This window comes from Gavia stellata, chromosome 5 (assembly GCF_030936135.1).
Source record: "Gavia stellata isolate bGavSte3 chromosome 5, bGavSte3.hap2, whole genome shotgun sequence".
NCBI classification, from domain to species: domain Eukaryota; kingdom Metazoa; phylum Chordata; class Aves; order Gaviiformes; family Gaviidae; genus Gavia; species Gavia stellata.
In genome coordinates, this window is record NC_082598.1 from 47,150,347 (window position 1) to 47,170,485 (window position 20,139).

Below are 20,139 nucleotides of genomic sequence, written 5' to 3' on the forward strand. Positions count from 1 at the left end.
AGTTGGAAAGAGTATATGAAGCTGGATTTCTCATATTGTCACATACTGTACAATTCTAATGAAGAATTAAGAAAGCATAGCTTTATACCATCTCTCCCTATGTAAGCTGAGTAGAAAACCTAAATGTGCTAACATTTCACATTCTACATTGTCTGATCAAAATATCTGTAGAACTACCAGGGTAGTTGACAATCAACCCTAAATTAATTTCTTAAAGACAACCTAAATCATTACATCAAGTAGACAATAAACTACTGCAAAATTTAATACTATGTTGCATGTAACTCAGCTATTATTACATTTCTACTTTGCTGCAGAAAACCAAGACCATTTAATTTTGTAGTTATCTTAGTTCTGAGACAACTACTATTATATGTGCAAGTATACCAAGTCTGTACTATGATAAAATGTATTAGAAGTACTTCTCCACTAGAGACATCTTGTAACATATACTTCAGAACTGCAGTTCTGCTATAACATCTATAATCATACAATTTTAAAAATAAATAAACCAAGTATAAAAGTATCAGTAATGCCCTCACTACCTCCCAACACTTCACTGTTCTTGTAGTACAGCATTATCATTTTCCCATTCTTACCCTTGTTTTCCTGTCCAGAAATGTAGTCTAGGAAGATTTTGAGTCTCAGATTTCTCCATAGTCTCTGTATGTCTAATAGTATTAAAAGTTCTGGCAGTACTAAGGACCACTGAAAGTTTTTCAACATCTAACTATTAGCAGAACCTACATGTACATTGGCACAGCTGTCCTTGTGAAAGTTCCCTTGCAGATCAGTTGTTGCATATTCTGATCTGTTGATCTACACATACTCAGTATACCCATGAATATCAAAAGAGTTGGATATACTCAGCATGACCAGAATGACTGAGAAAAATAACTGTCCACTAAAGGCACAGTGGGTTTCTCAAATTCTTGGAACATCAGCCGTGCCGTGTATGCATTGTTCTTGTTCCATCCAAGAAGATCCTAAAAAATACGATCCTAAAAACTAGAAGAACCCTAAAAAATGGTATATTGCACCATCTTTGAAAAGCCAGTTCACAAAAGTAAACTATCACTGTGTACTATAAGCTATCAGTAAAAATCCAATATTGCACTTTTCTCTGCCTATAATTTACCTGATACATAGACAGATACAGGTAAGTGCCTCTAACAGATAGCAAATGGCAGTCCATGCCTGAAAGAGACTCCCACCTGAAGATGCAAGTCAGTCAGTCCTTTTAATGTCTGAGAGACTCCATCAACTTCATCAGAGCATATAAAGAAAGTCTAAATCCTAAGTGCATAGCTTTCAGTCATCTGTTCCCCTGTTCCCCTGCTGCTGTTGCTCACTTCCCTGGAAGCAGAGCTACCAGTGTTTAGCTCTGCAGGGTGCTCAATCTCCTCCTTCCTTAGCCCACTCAGGCTTGGACTCAAAAGTCCCCAGCCTCATATGAAGGGGCTCACTCTTCCCTGAAATCTCATTTTCTAAACTTACTCTCTAATTAAACCCAGATGCTCCATCCCATTCCTACCATAGGTCAACATTCATTTGGCAGCATACATCCAACTTGCTGCATGGGATTTACCACTACAAACTAAGCAAGGGTCATCAAGCTTCCGACAGTGTTATAAAAACACTTACAATGATACTTCATGAATTACCATAGGTTTGCTTTATAAAGGGGGAAACTTAAAGTTGGGTTAGAGCTATCTTACATGGTTCAGTTCAACCCAAAACAGACAACATACATCCAGGTGCCCGTGCAACAACTGCTATTAGAAGGCATTTGGATCCCATGTTGTAGAAAACAAGAGGTTATGCTGACACTTAAACCATTATTTTCTTCTTGTACAAACATTCAAATACTAAATAAATAAGCATTCTTTATTCCAGTTAGGTAACTGTCATGAACAGGTTCATAAACCAACCTAACTGCCTTTTGCTATTCCATTGTTTCCTGGTTTATTAAAATTACCCTTTACCGGGTTTGTTACGTATCAAGCAGAGGTCTAGCAAGGTCTGTTCTGCTTTTGTCATTCAACCTCAATAAAATGCAGCTCCCCATTTCTCATTGTCACTTCACAGAAATCTGATCACAAGAGGTAAGTGGGAAGGATGAGCGAAGTCCCATGACAGACTGAGGGGCTGGTGCTGGACGGTTGAATGGGAAAGGACATAAGGAACAGATTTCCCAAATGGTCAAGTGTTAAGAAGAAACCTCTGACTAGATGGCTCACAGGGTCCTTGCCGTATGAATGAATGTAGCAACACCTCACCCAGCAACCATGGAAATAAAAATCTGTAATGAAGAACGTCACCAGAAAACAGGACTCAGAATTTGCCATGACCGCACAGTCCTCTGCAGCCATGAACTCTGAAAAACCTCACGCTGGAATTCATACAGCTCAGAGTCTTGAGCTCTACCTAGTCATTGACCTTGTCTAGACTCATATAAAGTAAGACTAGCAACGAGCCACTACCTAGGGGATACTTGTGACTTCTAAGGTTTTTGTTTATATTGATATACAATATATTCAGTAACACATTCTGTTTTCAGAACTGTATCATTTTATTTCCTTCATTGTTTTGCTTTCAGAATTTGTCTTTTATTTGAAAGACAGAGCTAAAGGATGTAGAAAAGGGCAGTGTTAAGAGACCTTCATCTAGCATTCTGTTCACACACACACTCTCACTCATAAAGCCAACATCATCTGATAGTTAAAAAAAGTATGTACACTTATCCTAATACAAATACATTCTGGAAAAAAAAAAAGCACATTACATTCTAATTTAAATTTGGCCAGTGCTACAGTTGACCATATATTCTATTCCTGTGCAAATAATCTTATTAGTTTCCTTTAACTGCAGTTGGAAACAACAGTGCACTAAACCATGAGGAAACAGAGCTTGTGAATGTAGGATGTCCTGTGTGCAACTTGGGCTGTCACATCTCTTCCTTATATACTTTATTTAATGGCACCAAAAATCTAACGGGATGGCAGTGCTGCATAAAAAATCCCCGCAACTTTTTATCACGCAATCCAAACAATGGAACCATTTTATATTGCTGTATTATTTGACTACAAGAATATGGAAATAATCTGCACTGCTCTTAATTACTGTGGTTCATTGCTATTGCAAGATGACACTTCAGTGTATATATGAAATGTTAAAAGCTAATCATAACTTTAGTATTACAATCAACACCAACATGATGGTACAAGACTCTAATATTCCCCACTATTTACCACTTCTATGAAAATACAATAACTGATACAAAAATGCCCCAGAATCTACTTTTTTTAATACTATGTCACCACAGGGCATCATGACTATGAAAATTATTATTATTATAAAGTATACATTCCATTTAGATGTAAAATACTGCCTTCATTAAGAAACTCATTAGGAAATTAAATTATGCAAAGCTTTATCAAATGAGTTAACTGTATTTTGTGGGTCATCAGATAACTTTTCCATTTTGTCATTCAAAGACCTATTATTCTTAAAATGGGGTGCTGTAATTAGTATGTCATTGACAGAAATAGCTCCTCAGACTACAACATTCTACTAGATGACGAACTTGCACTGCAGGAGCAGAACTTTAATTCTCAAATATGGTTTGTGTAACTATCTTGTTGACCTTCCATACTGAATAAAAGGACAGGAACTGGTATTGTCACCAGTAACTAGAAAGTTTAACAAAAAATGAATCTTGCCAATTTACACAGTAAATCAATTATTGATACATCCAAAAAACCACAGAAAAGGACAAAGCTAATTTCTCCAATTCTTTAATTAACTCCAAATTCTTTAATTCTTTAATTAAGTACTTTAAAATACTTAAACTTGTTTATACTGGGTGATAGTTAAATTGAATGAAATATCTAAATTTTGTAATATATTGACAATTTTATTCAGTACTGGTAAAAATTTGTTACATGTACTTAAGATGCAGTTTTATGGCTTTCTAGTTTCCATTACTTAATTGAGCTACTTAAAATATCTTCAATATATTTGGTCTTATTAGCAAAAATTGTAAAACAACCTATCTCAAGAACTTGTTCCTCAAAAACCTACTTAAAATAATTTTCTCCAAGTAGCAGATATGAGAAGACACTATGAATGTGCAAGACAAGAACCTTATGTCGTCATCATATTCTTCATGTGATTTAAAGAGTTAAGTGTTCAAGAAGGCTTCTCTTATAAACGGATGTTAGTGTTAACGTTTCAAGACCATTTAACTGCTGTTAAAATACTTGCTGAAATGACTCCTCCTCTGAGACTTCTTAATTTCAGTTTCAACAAAATCTAAAATCCTCCCCACCATTCAGCATATTCATAAAATCAAAGCAGACCATTCCCATTTAATTTCATTAAAAACTCACGTAAATGTCACACAAACTAATTTCTACAATGATGACCCAAATCCTTCTGTTCTTTTTGAAGTGCTGACCACAAGGGAAGGCCACTGTCCACTCCTAGAGCTAACTTTAGTGCAATAAACCTACTGATACAGGGACAGTTGTACTACAGCCATGTTGCAGTATCTACTACTACAGCATTGCTACATCACTGTAATACATCAATGTAGATTTGTAAGCAGGATCTTGATACCATCAGAGGAAACCTGAGAACATAAAGGAAAGAGTATGTAATATAAACTGAACTGGGAAAAAAAAGCCAACAGCAGCAGAGTTTCAAACCTCACAAGTGAAAAAGAATGGGAGAAAGGAAAGTGTATCTGCTGTGTGGTGGGAAGAAACACAGAGAACAAAGACAATCTGCACATAGGACCATCATCTAAATGGATACTTCAGCTTTGTTTTTGATGAGATTAACGTAAAGGAAGAGTAAGCAAAAGGAATGAGGATACAGAAATGGAAATTATCAAAACCAGATAGATGCAAAACACAAATAAATTATTGCACCCATACTAAATCCCAAAACACAAAAGGACTTTCTCAAGCAATCACAGATTCCGTAGTGAACTGCAGGTGCTATTACCAGAGTCTAGAACCATAAACATACTGCCTGGACTTAACAAGAACAAAAAAGCACTTAAAGCAACTGCAGCTCTTTTGGTCTGAAGTACTGCATGGCATGCACAGCTTCAGATGACATTTTAGAGTGAAAACATTTGAATACAGAAATGACTAGGGTTTGTAGGAAAGGAAATTGGGATATCAAAACACAACAAGCCAGACAATGGGAAATTATTTATTTGTTATAGAGGAGAAGCAGAAAATTCTGAGCACTATAATGACCAAAATCAAATGAAACTTTCCAGTTCAAAAGCATGGTCCAGCACTTTGGGACCGATAAGAAAATCTGCAACAAAATGGAAGACCTTCAGTTGGATAAAAACAGAAGAAAAGAAAGGCTAATCTATCACTATGATCAAAATGATTACCAGCAAACACTGTGACACAACTGGGAGAAAAATAAATACTAATGCCTTTGTACAAAGCATTGCTGATATGTCAGATGGCATACAATGTACACTCCTGTTCACACACATTCAGGAACAATTAATTGGAGTCACCATCACTGGAGGTGTTCAAAAAACATGTAGACATGGCATTGCGGGACGTGGTTTAGTGGGCATGGTGGTGTTGGGTTGATGGTTGGACTTGATGATCTTACAGGTCTTTTCCAACCTTAATGATTCTGTCATTCTGTGATTCTGTAATTCAAACTATGACACACACACACAGAAGAGCTATGAGATGACTGGGGACCAAAATGCCTTGCCTGAAAATCAAGAGTAAGTATAGCTTTGTTGATAGAAATGAAAGCTTAGGAAAAAACATACTTGCTCTGTATTAATGTATCACGAAAATAAACACTGAGAAGAAAAAAAATATACATAATAATTATTAATGTACTGTGACACCTGAGGACAAACTAGTTATAAATACATTTAGGCTGGAAAATAACAGAATATTTCTAACCATAACAAGATTGGTATTATGGAATGATCTGCCCCTAGAAGTAGTGCAAAAATACTCATTTATACTCATTTTAAAGTGTATCAATTTAATACTGGAGAATCTTCAAACTATACTGCTACAAATTCATTTGGGCACAGCACAAAATTGCCTACTATACAGCATACTTTGATTAGAACATCTAAAAAAATTTGATGAAAACGTAAAAGAGAAGATCAAGGAACAATATGTTTCTTTCATCAGACACCATTTGTCCTTACAAATAAGGAAGGAAAATTTTATTAGAAAGGAGTAAATTTTATTTTTAATAAATATTATGCAAATACTCATTTGAAATTATGCTTTCCGAGTAATATATGTAAGATGGTTTCTGAAGCACCACAGTGTTTTGGTCACTGGGCTCACTGAGCTGTCTGCAAAAGACAGTATTTGGGGTAATGTGGAGATAGAAAAAAATGAAACCTGGAAAATAACAGAGAGATGCTTTAAGGAAAAAAAGGACATACTGATTACTACATTCTTTCTTTTAAAATTCCTTTCACAATGGCCTAAATCAATTATTTTGTGTGTTTCCTAGATGTAAGGACCTCAAAAAAAAAAAAAAAAAAAACCCACAGAAAATGAATCACTTGAATCCTCCAGACCACAAAAAAGTATAACCGTATCTTCACTAACATGCTATCGGATGCAACGGGCAGTCTTTCCATTATCTCAGTGCTCAGATCTACCTCTCCTGAGTATTTCAGCTACGTAAGGTTTTTTTTTCTGTCAAACTTAAAAAGCCAAACCCATAATCTCTAATCATACCTCCTTCACTGATTCATGAAATGCCAGTCCTACAGCCCCTGCCTCTTAAGGTATCAAGTAGAGTTCGTGATAAGAGTTAGAGATTTCACAACTAAGTCTTTCGTCTCCTTCACCTCTCAAAGGCTTCTGTGGAGCTAATCAAAATTTAACTCTGGAAACAAATGTTCTATAAATCTTCTACATCTCAAACTTCAAAAACTGAGGCTGAGGTATGATTTTTAATTTTTTACCTCAATTCCATTTAAAAAATTAGAGTGTTTCTTCTCTTCTCACTGGTTTTAGAGATTTCCTTGATGAGCATAAAGACAGATTGAGGTTTATAGACAGACTGCTGTATGCTTTCTCTCTTTTTGCATAATGTCTTGTAATACAATCATCAATTTAAATACCTTTATAAGTTAAAAAAACATTTTAAAGTACTCATAAATCTAGAGGCACTGGACCATGTTGAAGATCTTCAGAAAAGACAATACTACTAATCCTCAGGCCAAATTTTCTTTGCCTCCCAACAGACACCGCTTTTGCAGGAGAAATGACTCAAGGGGTCTTGCCAGCTCTTCTTATGTTTTTTGCTGGCTTTTCAGTATGGAAGAGGACTTCTTTATAAGACAGCAAGGATTATCAATCATCCTTCTGGCATGTCTCCCATGCCCAACTTTCAATTCTGGAACTCTTGCCTCTTAAGCAAGAATAAGCAACTCTTGCATAGTCTTTCCAGTGAAAGCTAAAGAATACTTGTTTGTTATGGAGCAGTTCTGCTTGCTTTTACTTTGGCAGAGGATCTACTCTTAAAGGCCACCAAAACAGTTAGAAGGAAACAGATTGGTCTGTCCATGTTACGCTGTTCGTTCAAAAATAGGTACATATAAAAAGATTTTAAATAAAAACTAATACAGAGATAATGTAAATTAGTCTAATTATTACTCTGCATGTCATTTTTTCTTTTCAAGATGCCTTCTTACCTTACACATGGGACTGGTTGCAATTCATCTTTTAACGTGGGAAAAAAGGTAGCATGATTGATTTTATTTGTCTATCTATCAGGTTTGTCCATGTTTTTGATGAATGGAGCTAGGCATACAGCAAAACCATAATTGAATTTCAAAAGTAATTAGCTTTTGTTCTCTTTGTATCACTTTGATATTAATTTTCAATATGCCTTCAAGCAGGTGGAAAGTATGGAAATGTTCCACTGAATGTTAAGCTTGCATACTTACGCAGTTGTACTTTGTTTCTTGCTTCCAGTGCCGCAGCCCATGGAAGTAAGCAAGGCAACTTCAGGAGTTAACACATATAGACAATGCTTAAAAATTAATTTCTGCAGTGTTAGGTGAACCGTAGTCTGTCTTCTTGGGTTAGCAACCTTTTTTTTCCCTTCAAAGTTCAACTATGTGTCTTGGTTAATGCACACATCAACTGCATTTACAGCAGCTGCTGAGAAATCACTGAAGGTAAAAATAGTGTGTGACTGTGGACAGTGTCAATAGTACGTACCAGAGTGATGAAATTCCACTGCCCCATCATTTACCGCTCCATCAAGTAGTATCTGCGATCTGACAATTATACAGATGATGTGCCTGTATAAGATCAACTGAAATGACTCGTGGATCTTCCAGGCTGTGCTTCCGGTACTATTCACATTCTTACCACTACAATCCACAACTGATTTCAGTAAAAACGATGCACTTCTGGAAAACCACAGCCACACACATTTTCTCTGATGTTTTGCCCATTACTTCAGGTTGTAAACCCAAGAGAAGATGAAACAGCGATGCACTATGTATCTTTGTTTAGGTTTTCAGTTGCACTAAGAACTCTAAAAGCACTATCCCTAAGACGGAGAGGCACTAGTAAGTATCAGAAGTGGTAAGTATCCCAACTCAGTGGAACGGAACTCTGAAGACTTGGATTGTATTCGCAGTTCTGCTAGTAGCAACTCTGAGATCTCCTGAGGAAAACTACTACACATTCTGGTATTTACAAATATATAATGGAGAGACCTGATGGATCTGCCATTGAATAAAAAATGTGTATCTATAACATTATTACTAAGAAGTAATAGTTTCCTGCTGGTGTTTACTGCTCAGCAAAGCTCTGTCATTACCTTTTTTTTTTTTCTGTTTAAAATACTGTTAAATCCATTATTTCAGCACTGATATTTTCTATGCAGGATGTACCAAACTTCTGCTTCTCACCTTAAAGCAGCACTAGGAACACTAGAGTACAATGTCTTTTCATCCCTTTTTCCCAGTTATGTTTCTTGATTCAGTGCCAACTGATACTCTACTCACTATTGGCAAGAATATCTCCTACTGGTCCGTACTACTTTTAAAGCTAGGGAGTATGTACCTAAAATAGGGTAAAGCGCAAAGGTAATACATCTTTTGTCATGAGTGCCAAGGCTGATATCTCCAAGTCAAGTGAGACGGACTAGCTTGTACGCCTACTCCCATACTGTCTGTAGGGTGTGTGGTGAGCATCTATCTTTCTTCCACCTGGGTTTTTCTAACCTGTATCTGGATTACTCTATTCGCCGTGGTAGCCACTGGAGCCAGCCACAGCCATTGCAGACATGAACTAGTATGTACCTATCACAGGCAGCTGAAAGACTAGAATCCTAAAACAGAGAACAAGCTAATGAGACATCCCTGACTTACCTAGGCTAACATAACATTCCCATGAGTTCATGTCATTTAAGCAGTCATAGAAGCTGGACAAAGACTTGAACCACTGCTTTCCATTAACATTGCATACCTATATTCAGCTATTCAGCATAGGACTTTTCAGCTAACTTTCACCATCTAGCTTATTGCTGAGAATTCCTTTTTGGAAAATGCTGAGAAACATCTCTTTTTCACTTATGTAAATTATTATCAGAAAATATATTTTAGTAGCAAAGAAAATTCAGTTTACTGTTCTCAACCCCAGTATACAACAATCCCTGATTTTGTGATGTTCCAGGAATTAGGGCTCTACTACTGAAGATTTAGGTCAAGTATACATTCCATCAACAGAAAACAAACTTGCAAATAATGCCACTTCTTGAAGAGAAAACAGACTAATGGTGAAAAAACCCAAAATGTTTCTTTTAATTAATGACAGAGAAAAAGCCAGTCCATTTTAGCTTGCTGCTAGAAAAATACTGAAGTTGTTTCCAGCTGTTCAAAGAATTTAAGTCCTAATTTCAGGTCATACAAAAATCACACATCCACTCCAATCCAATCACCAGACAGAAATACTCTGGGTGAAATTTTAGTCTCCTTAGTGCTAGAGACTGCTTTCGCATTGCCTTCAGCAGAGAGATTTTCATTCTCGAAACTTGAGTTTTAGGTCTCCTAGAAAGAAATTCTGACAGCTGTTATTTCTTGAAAAATAACTGGGCAAGTTTAAGTGATTTTTAGCAAACAGTAGAGCGATCCATCAGGCTAAGAAGTTGTATTACACACAATGCACCAACTTGTTTGTGATAGAAATTGCTGAGAAGAAATTTCCAGAGATCATTATAGTCTTGTTTGTGCAGAGCCAAAGCTAACTTAACAAAAGGTGAAGAATATGCTCTCACAAAGCCTCCACCTGATTTTTACAAAAATAAGTTATTAATGTTCAGGTAATCACCAGAAACTCTAGTTGTGTAAACGTGTAATTGGAAAGATGTACAAAAGTGCTAGAAGCACAAAAACTACATACTGATGCATGCACATACAAACATTTTTTGTTTTAAAAGAAAGCCTAAAAATCTCTAAAAAACTATTCAAAAGAACTGACCTACCGTTAGTTCACATTCAATCCCCAAGATAGGCATGATCTAAAAGGTTTATTCTCACAAAACCAGAAACACATACTTGTACGCTTCCAAACGCTTCTAAACACTCTTAGCACAAACCCAATCTCATTTTTACTAGCTTACACACCTGATGTTAGTTTTGGTTTAGCCAACAGGGATGCAATCAGCAGCAGGTCTTATTACCGGACCTATCATCAAAATCAGAAAACAATGCTTTTCTACAGTTGAAACAAGTATGGTTCCTATTCAGTATGTTACCAGTTAAGTATGCATTACAGGATCCAGTGAAAACCATAATCTAGCAGTTACTGCTCTAACTACAGAGTACATAAAAAATATTTGTGAGAACTTGTTTCATTTCACTTTCATGGCAGGCTATGTTTGAAAAGTAAACAAAATATTTGTAACTATTTTATAATACATTTTGTTTAAACCTAACACTATCATCATCCATGGAAAAACATGAAAACAACAGGTTTTTTGTATTTGTAGCACTTCAGATCCACTTCCATCTTACAGGGAGAGACACACAGAGCACACAGACAAGGCAAAACAGTCACGGTGTTTTTCCCAGCAGCCTTAGTGTCTCACTCATTTGCTGGATGGATTTCACCATGTTAGCTGGTATCTCAAGGGCAGCCTGAGACTCACACATTGGAAGTCTCATGCATTTTTAAAACTGAAATACACAGAGGTAGAAGGTGAGGACTGACAGGCTTCCAGGGCATTACTGTAATGCAAATACAAATAGTAACTGTTTTCAAGAGCAGGCATGGATTTACTACAGCAACCAACAGGGTGGTATCCCATTCCCCATCTGCAAGCTTGAAAACTCATGTGAAATACTTATTAAAACATGGCTGTGCACCTTCACGTGTCCCTATTCACTGCGTGACTACCGAAAATATAGCACAGATATTAAATAGCCTTTTTCATAATTGTTAGCTCTTGTCTTACAGCTTAGATGAACAACATCAACTCCCTTCTCCGAACATACCTTGGTTTTTACTTTACAGTGGAATATTTTTTAGGTAATTCCTTGCAGCCGCTTTTGCTTTGCACATTTATAACATGACCCTTGTATTTTTATATAGATAATAAAATTTAAGGATAATGAATAAACAAAAACACTTATACTTGCGAGTTAGGCTACACATATCACATCTTTATAGCAACCTTTTAATAAAGCCTAGGAAAAACACATTTACATGAGTGAAGACCTATTAAAACAAAAGAGAAATCTAAAAAGTAGAAATTCTTACCCTAAAAAACTCTTTAGTGGAGCCAGAATCTAATGTCCCATAAGCAATTTCTGTTTGCTTGGAAAGATCTTCTGCACTTTCAATGGGAGACACCATCCTCTCAACCGTCAGGAAGGCAGCTAAGTTAGCCGTGTAGGATGAGATTATGATGAGGGTAAAGAACCACCACACACCTCCAACAATGCGCCCAGACAGGGATCTAATAACAAGTATGAAATGGATTTGTAAAGTGAAATGAAAGTCCTAAAAAGGAACACATGTTATCAGTTTCATGCAAATGATGCATTATACTATAGGGAAGCATTTCAGGCTATCTCATAGTGCAGCTCTGCATAATGATCAGATGGGAGTCAATGCATACTCCACTACATCTCCTGGACTTTTCTGAAATCAGGACTCCGGAGTTTACTTTAGGGAGAATTTAGTGATCCAGCTCTTCAAAGTTCTGAACATCCTGAAAGGAAACTGCTCCCATCATAATATGCCATATTTAACACATAAGCTTGTCATTCCCTCTGGAGTGAATTTGTGTGACATTATGAAGAGGATCAAATAAAATCAGTGAAACAGTGCTTTCGGATAAACCAGTATGCACTTAAAAATTAAGTGCCTTTAGCTTGCTTATTGTCCTAAGACATCCAGACAAAGACTGATTTCCACAAAACAATGGCTTATGCTGCTGTGGACAATCTATACTGAGAAACAAATAGCATTATTTGCAATAAAAACTGGCCCAGGGAATATCCATAAACTAAAAAGTGCACACAACTTTTGAAAGATACAAGCATTTAACAAACTGAGGACTGGACATGAAACAATCAGTGATAATGCAGAAAAATGGTGAAGAAAGTATATTTTTAAATAACAACAATCTGATGTTTTTAACTGCAGCAGGTGGGCTCTTATGGATCTTTGTTTTGCATCTCCTGCTCAAGAAGAGAGAAGAAAAGAGAACTCAAGAAAATATATAAAACAGTATAGAGCACACAACTAGAGAAATTCAATGATTTTCAATACTAGAAAACTAATAGAAGAGAATTATTGATACTGTCATTATTGTCAAACGCGACATTTTTTTAATAATCCTTTAACTTTGAAATTACTTACTACTTTGTTTCCAAACAAGACATTATAGGAACGAGTACGTAATTTGTGGAGATGTGCTTAATTATTTGACAGAAATGTGCATGTAGTTGAAAGTCTAGTACTAAGGTGTTGCAGTAGCTTAGGAATGTCTTGATGTGTCTCCTCTAAGTAAGCAAATTAAAAATTACTTACCCAGGCTACTGTATTGTGAATGAGATTTCAAACTAATTCTGATAAAATATTTATATAGCTATATAGGTAGATGTAACTATATATATATACACATTAAAACATAATAGTTATGTAAAGTTGATTTATTAAACTGGGAACAAAAATAAATAGAACCAATTCTGGATAAATTATTTTTACTAATTGCTATTGTAAAAAATCTCTGTGATAATTCAGACATGAAAAAACTTACTCCATGTCACAACAGACTCGCTAATTCACTCTACTACATGAAAATCAAGTCAAATAAGGTCCAGAATATGTTATTAAAAAGGACCAAAGAAAAGAAATTATTTCAAGTTCCTTCTAAATTGAGATGTATTCTGCAAACATGCTCTTCTGTCATCTTTGTAAAAATATTATATACTTACTGTGACATGAAGGTAATCTGAGTACAAAATAATTCTACAATTAAAAGACTGAATTATATTATAAATACATATTTGCAAAGTAAAACCTCTGACAATGTGTATTTAATAACTGCTGATTTTATGGCACTTTACATTTTAATGATGACAACTGCTATAAATGATAATAACCTTCAAAAGCTCGTGATCTGTCAGCAAAGTCACTACTGACTTCAGAAAAAAAGAGTAAGTACCAGACATTATGCTCCTACATGACATTTTATAAGTAAGACTTTTTTGAGTGTCATTTGTATTCAAAATTTTCCCATAAGTTCCGTCCCAGTTAAATAAATAATTTCTTTTTTTATGTACATCTAGAAAAGTTATTCTAAAGATTGATAATTGTACGCTAGTATGAACACACAATTGTACAAGCACCTCATTCATCAGATCATTAAATACTAAAATAACAACTTCTGTGCACAATTACCTAAATTTGTGCCCAACACTTCATACTTACAAAAGCATGGCAGTACTGAGAGTACACTCCCATCTCAAAAAAGAGGAGGAAAACTTTGCTAAGCTATCATTACCGTATCACTATTCTATTCTATTGTTTCTGTGCTACAAGGCAACGTTGGGATTGCTACTGCAGACCAGTTTCCAGGTGGTCCAGTCTTACTCAGCACCACCTTCTCTTTCAGAGTCAGGAAGCCCTAGTTACTTGTCTACTCTACAATTCTCACAGCGGTTGTCACTTTTATTAGAGAAATGATAGTAGCAAGAGTGCAAAACTTAACTTCACAAAGACATTTTGCTGATGTCTGAAGAGATTCCTTTTCATATCTGTGCTAATTCATTTGCAGGGAGTTCAAATTCCATAGTGATGGTTTTGGTGCAAGAACAAAAATAACTGAGGTGTTTTCAGACGTTTTCTATTTTTATAATGAACAGATAATACACAAACTAACCGCTTTCCTCAAAAATATGTTTGTAATGAAATACAGTGCTGTTAAACACCTCTCTGAAACTAAATCTTGAATCTCCAAAATGATTAGAGTTTCATGCACCTTTTATGATGAAGGTGATTATTCTTATACCACCTTTCAAAAGTTATCAAACCACGCAATACAACTGTCATGCTTCAATAGCCAGTAAAATACTAATTAAAAAAAAAGATCATTATTCTACTATAGCCTTGATTCCATACAAATAATTTTGTAGCTAATAGAGGACTTTGCAGACAACTAAACCCGTGAAGTGTATAATCAATACAAAAACCCCAAAGGACTGAAATTAACACAGCTTCTCATGACCTGAAATGATTGGCACTCTCTTCACTGTCTCATTTCTTGTATACAATTCTTATGGTGTTATATGCCAAATCTATCATATCTTTCATCATAAAGGCTGGCACATCTCACTGTGATACCCCAGCCTTTACACAGAATTGCTAAAGTTCTCGCACAATAAATGCTCTGCTATTTCTGCAGTAGAATAACTTGAAAACCTGCTGTTGCCTTTTGGGATGCATGATTTATATCTAAGAAATGCTCCCTTGGTGTGATTATTTTGCACACTAGCCACCAGACTCCCTAGAAATTGATCCATTCCCTGTCTTACTTTAGGATGTTTTGAAGAAAGTTAAATTGCTTAGTATAATTAGGCAGGTCTTCTGATTTGATTTCCTTAAACCCAGTTGCCCTATTTCACTTATCACTATAGTTCCTTCAAGCAGCAAGTAGTTATTTACCTTCCTACTTACTACTTTGCTGAATCAAGGCTAGAACCACTTGTGCACAAGGGAAATAGAATATTTAATGAGCTGCAAAGGAATTAACTTAAGTGCTTTACAGTTGTCCCTAAAAAAGTAGCTGAAAATCCGTGAGGAATTAAGCATTTATAAACTGGACCTTCAAATTCATTTTAGTGATATCCTTGGTGACTTTTCTAAAACTAGGCCATGGAAAAACAGCAGTGTTCTGCAACTATTCACATGAAATTAGAGCCATCACATGACTTTCATTTCAGTTCAAGGCTCTCCTGTAGGAAAACAGTACGTTAATAACTGTGTTATGATAGGTAGTGAGATTGAGGGGGAAAGTGCTGCCTGTGTAGTTCGTGACTAGTATGTTACCCTTTTTTCCCATTACAGTTGTTGTGAATCATATGCACTGTCAACTGTAAAATGGGAATATGCAGCAAAAACACGGTACCCCTCCAAGAAGGCATGGAATGACTTGAACCTTATGCATTTTTCAGTCTCTGCATGGTGTATATAACTTCACTTAGCAAATGTATGATCGACGTTAAGACAATATCGATCAAATACATCATGACCCTATGTTACAGACAACTGCTTTTATTTCAAGGACTTCTGTGATTTTAGGGAGGGAGAAAACATAGTAATTAATTTATTTCCAAGAGTGAAAATATATGCACCATGAACCTCCTCTGGTTGAGATGGCCGAGACCAAAAATGCACAAAGTTGAAATGGGCGAGTAACCAACCTTGGCGAAATATCGCATCCTTGCTGCATAAAGGCACCCAGGGAAAACCAGAGACTATTAAATATCCCAAATTCATTAGTTGATTCATTAGTTTGCGTTTCTCTTCCATCTTCAAATTCCTCAGTGTGCCACTCGTATGGGCTAAATCTGCTCACCAGGAATAAAACTACACTGACCCCAATGTAGGCAAAAACAATGCACATCCAGATTTCGTATGCTAATGGATCAAGAAATGAAAACACTCCTGGCTTGGACTTCTGAGGCTTCTTGATCATTATTGATATCCCCAGGCTCATAAAGGGCTTTGAGAAGTCAATCACCTCTTCTCTCACCAATGTTATAGTTAATGGAGCGATTGCAATATCGGCTTTCTGTAAAGGAAGAAAAAAGCAAATAATAGCTAATACAATGATCAGAGCAAAGAATGGTTTAGTTTCTATTGCATTTCACAAATGGAAAATAGGACAGCAGAGACACTGGCAACGTTCGTTTCACCAAGAATGTCCTATGGAGAATTTCAGACATTTTTAGTTGAAACTCTTCTTACTGAAATACATGTAACCATATGGTTGGCATACTCCAAGCTTCCCTTTTTACATATGCCCTTTTAAAACTATATGACATTTAAAAGTGTTAGTAAAATACTTTGCCTTTCACCTGGTCAGAAGGATGAAATATACACTCACTTCCCCCCAACTTCATTTGCATTTAAAAATCTAATTCCATGCTTTACTTTCAAAATTTTTCATGCCAACTCAAGTTACTAATTCTCTATCAAAGGAATTAGATAATTTTCCTCTAAATTTTTCTCTAAGTTTTTAGAGGAAACTAAACCAAATCCCACTCCTTCCATCAGTCATCTTTAATGGCTTTATTATAAAAGATTTTCTTACCCCATAAACAAGTTCTCCAACCATCCCATTCCAGATTTTCGTGTCTGCATCCCTCGCCCCATACTTGCCATCCCCAACAATTGTGAGCTTATATTTGAATCCACAGTGTTTAGCAATTTCTGTAGCTAAGTCCACACAATAGCCCTCGTATCGATCATTTCCTTCAAGCATTTCGTGATTTTTCTTCATCATGACATATGGGGACTCCTGCACAGAAAGAACTTGACTTAGCTACTTGGTAAAGAGACAGATGTATCAGTTGTGCACTTCATAGATTAATATGTTTCTTTTTACATGTGAAACAAAGAGAAAAGATAACACCTGAATCATACATGCTATGTATATGTTAGCTATTCATTATTAATGTGACATGTCCTTAACACACTTAAAAGCTGCATTCTCCACAGTCGTATACAAATAACAATACTTACAGGTATAGTGATTCCCAGCAGTATGTTAATAATGACCATGAATGTTAACAGGAGTTATGCATTCAGAGAAGAAAGAGTAAGTTCCAAAATCAGTTTCTTTGCCTCATTCAGTTTGGATGGAAGAAGGCAAAAGTATTTAGTTGCTTTTGTTGTTGTCTTAATACAAGAAAATTCTTTCCTATTTCACAACCACGCCCCTCCCTGGGAAAACACTTCACGCTCTCCGGGCTATACCTTTATTAAGTTACTACACAAACAATAGGTAAGACAGCTATAAATATGCAGTAAAGTTCTATCATCAGCAAAACTGGTGATGAGTCATAAGTCGTATTAAAGTAATGTATCTCCCCTTTGCTCAGTTGTTGCCAAACTATTCTTGCATCCAGTGAAATTCCTATGTTAGCCTGTGATTTGTCCAAAATGATAAAGAAGCTGTGTAACTTATAGAAAAATGCTGTTCTACGACAGTACATAACGTTATTTTCTAGACAACTAGAATACAACTTTTGATGTTTTATTTTACACTTCACTTATCCATACCAGCTACAATTCTGAAGCATAAGAACTAGTCTCTTTCGTGTTTGGCAAAATCCATTCTCTAAAACTAACACTATGGTTCTGCCTCTCAGACAAAGTTCTCTCCTTTGAAAGCAGGTATTTCATTTACATTTTCAGGTCTAAAAATTTTAACTTTCTAGGATGCTCAGTCAATCACCATTTCTCTTCTACAGAACAAAACCGCATACTGAATCACATACATTTCCTTAATTTCCAGATTTTATTTATGTATCATAATGAGTAACAGGTCACAACCTCAAATAATAAAAGGACAGTGTATTTAAACTAACAGAATGATAAGAAACAAATCACTGTAGGACAGACTGCCTTCAGACAAAATATGAGGTTAATTACCAAAATAGTGGTGACAATAATAGTCTTATTCTCTAGTCCTGAAGATTCATTTCCAAGAGGGCCATCAAGAGGATTCACAACCATTTTGTCCACTTCACTCCAATATCCAATCTAAAGAGAGTTTATAGGATGCACAGACACCAGTGAATACGAATTTTCATAGAAAACGTAAAGTTTGTTATTACAATGCCCTTGATTTATGGTCACAGAGAACTATTTTAGCTATGGATTTACCACTGTAAATATTTCTATTTATGTAGTTAAAGACCATAACAAATAATTACAAGATTGAACTAACGACGTTTGTTCACATTAATTTGTCTAATACAGGTATACCATTTTCATTCACATATTAACAGGTTTTAGTATCAACATCACACACTGTAGGATTGAAAGGGTTATGAAATACTCCAGATTAGGAAGATGTGAGAAACTGGCTTGTCCTGAAAGGTTTGGAATTAGAGCAGAAGGATAATCACATTTAAAGAAACATCACTGAAAAGCTGTATACTGCATTTGTCATTCAGAAGCATATTTCCCCAATTACTGGCTCACATTTAGCAATTCAGATCAGAAAGCAAAAAGTTTAATTCACAAAACTGAAAAAAAAATACTCTTATGTAGTACTTACCAGATATAACAACTTGTATTTGTTAGAAAGAAATAGTACTTTTTTTACTTTGTTCTGCAAGACCATTGTAGAATACACCTATGAATAAATATTATCACAACTCATGCTTTAATTAATCCATAGTGTTTCATTACCTACCTTGACCCGTTGATTAGCAAGGTAAAACCTTTAAAGACACTGTAAGACAATTCAAATTACCTTCCGAGGACCGGTACTTTTGAGTTCCATGATGTTTATTGTAAAATTGATTCTCTTTCCATTCTGATCAAACTTTATATTCCCTGTTAGACCTTCCACCTGAACCTATACAGGCAAAGATGAAAGTGGTAGAAGAATTAATTTTGTTTCTTTTTAGAAAATGCATTTTGTATTTCCATAAACGATTACTGATATTCCAAAAACATTCAGTTTCAATCCCTTTCCATACCCAATATATTATCTTAGCATAAGACACGTTCCTGAGGAGTTCACTTCCACATTATTCCCAGCAGGACCCAGGCAGGTTAGGAGACTAGAAGGTTCTTTTCAAGCATTTATAGAGAGTTTTACACATGCAGTCATTCCAGCATTCACTCCAGGGAAGCTACCTGTTTCAATGCCCTTTCTATTTCTACACCATGACCCCAGGGTACTGCTGGATTTGCAAGACAATCTCCAGCATTTCCTCTTCTGGAGATCTCAATCCTCTGTTTACGCAGATTACGGAAAGCTTCCGTCATCACTTGAACAGCATCATAGGTCAGAGCAGATGTATACTGAAAAGAAATGAAAGCTTTTAATTAAAAAACAGCTTCAGATTCACTACGCCTTCCAATTCTTGTTAATCCATTAAACACAGAAACAAAAATTAAAAGGACAGTAAAATATACTTGAAATCAGACCAGTTTTTCTTTAGTTTGGAGGTCACTACCCTCTGAGGGGCGTCTAGGCAAATTAATGAAGTGTTCTCCATCAGAATGGTTGGTGGCAGTGCTAATAAGTCTAAATGGAAGATTTACAGCTGTTTTCAGTGTGAATTAAATTACTTTCTCACTAGAACAGTGTAACAGTTCTGTGTGCAGATGCGGCTGGAAGTCCATGGAGGTGAAAGGGGAAAAAAGAAATCATTTCCACTATCTAACTTGAGTTAGCTTCTAAAAGTAAGAAACTGTTCCTCTGATTGCACTCTTCATGGAGAGGCATTTATATACAGATCTCTAGAGTACATCTCCTCCCACATACATATACACAAAACCAAACAACATATATTTGTATATACATGTGCTTAATTGTTATCTGTTAAATGTAAAAACT

General features: G+C 35.8%; 1 protein-coding gene across 3 annotated transcripts in view; it reads right to left on the bottom strand.

The window, feature by feature from the left end:
• GRIA2 (glutamate ionotropic receptor AMPA type subunit 2) overlaps positions 1-20,139 on the bottom strand; it is a 93,892-nt gene that overhangs the window by 3,781 nt on the left and 69,972 nt on the right. For all 3 annotated transcript variants that reach the window (XM_059817561.1, XM_059817560.1, XM_059817559.1), the window contains exons 7-12: positions 19,434-19,601; positions 19,045-19,149; positions 18,216-18,326; positions 16,873-17,079; positions 15,980-16,350; positions 11,808-12,006 (exon numbers count right to left, since the gene is read on the bottom strand). In XM_059817561.1, coding sequence (XP_059673544.1) covers positions 11,808-12,006; positions 15,980-16,350; positions 16,873-17,079; positions 18,216-18,326; positions 19,045-19,149; positions 19,434-19,601 — 1,161 coding nt within the window. The remainder of the gene's footprint in view (positions 1-11,807; positions 12,007-15,979; positions 16,351-16,872; positions 17,080-18,215; positions 18,327-19,044; positions 19,150-19,433; positions 19,602-20,139) is intronic.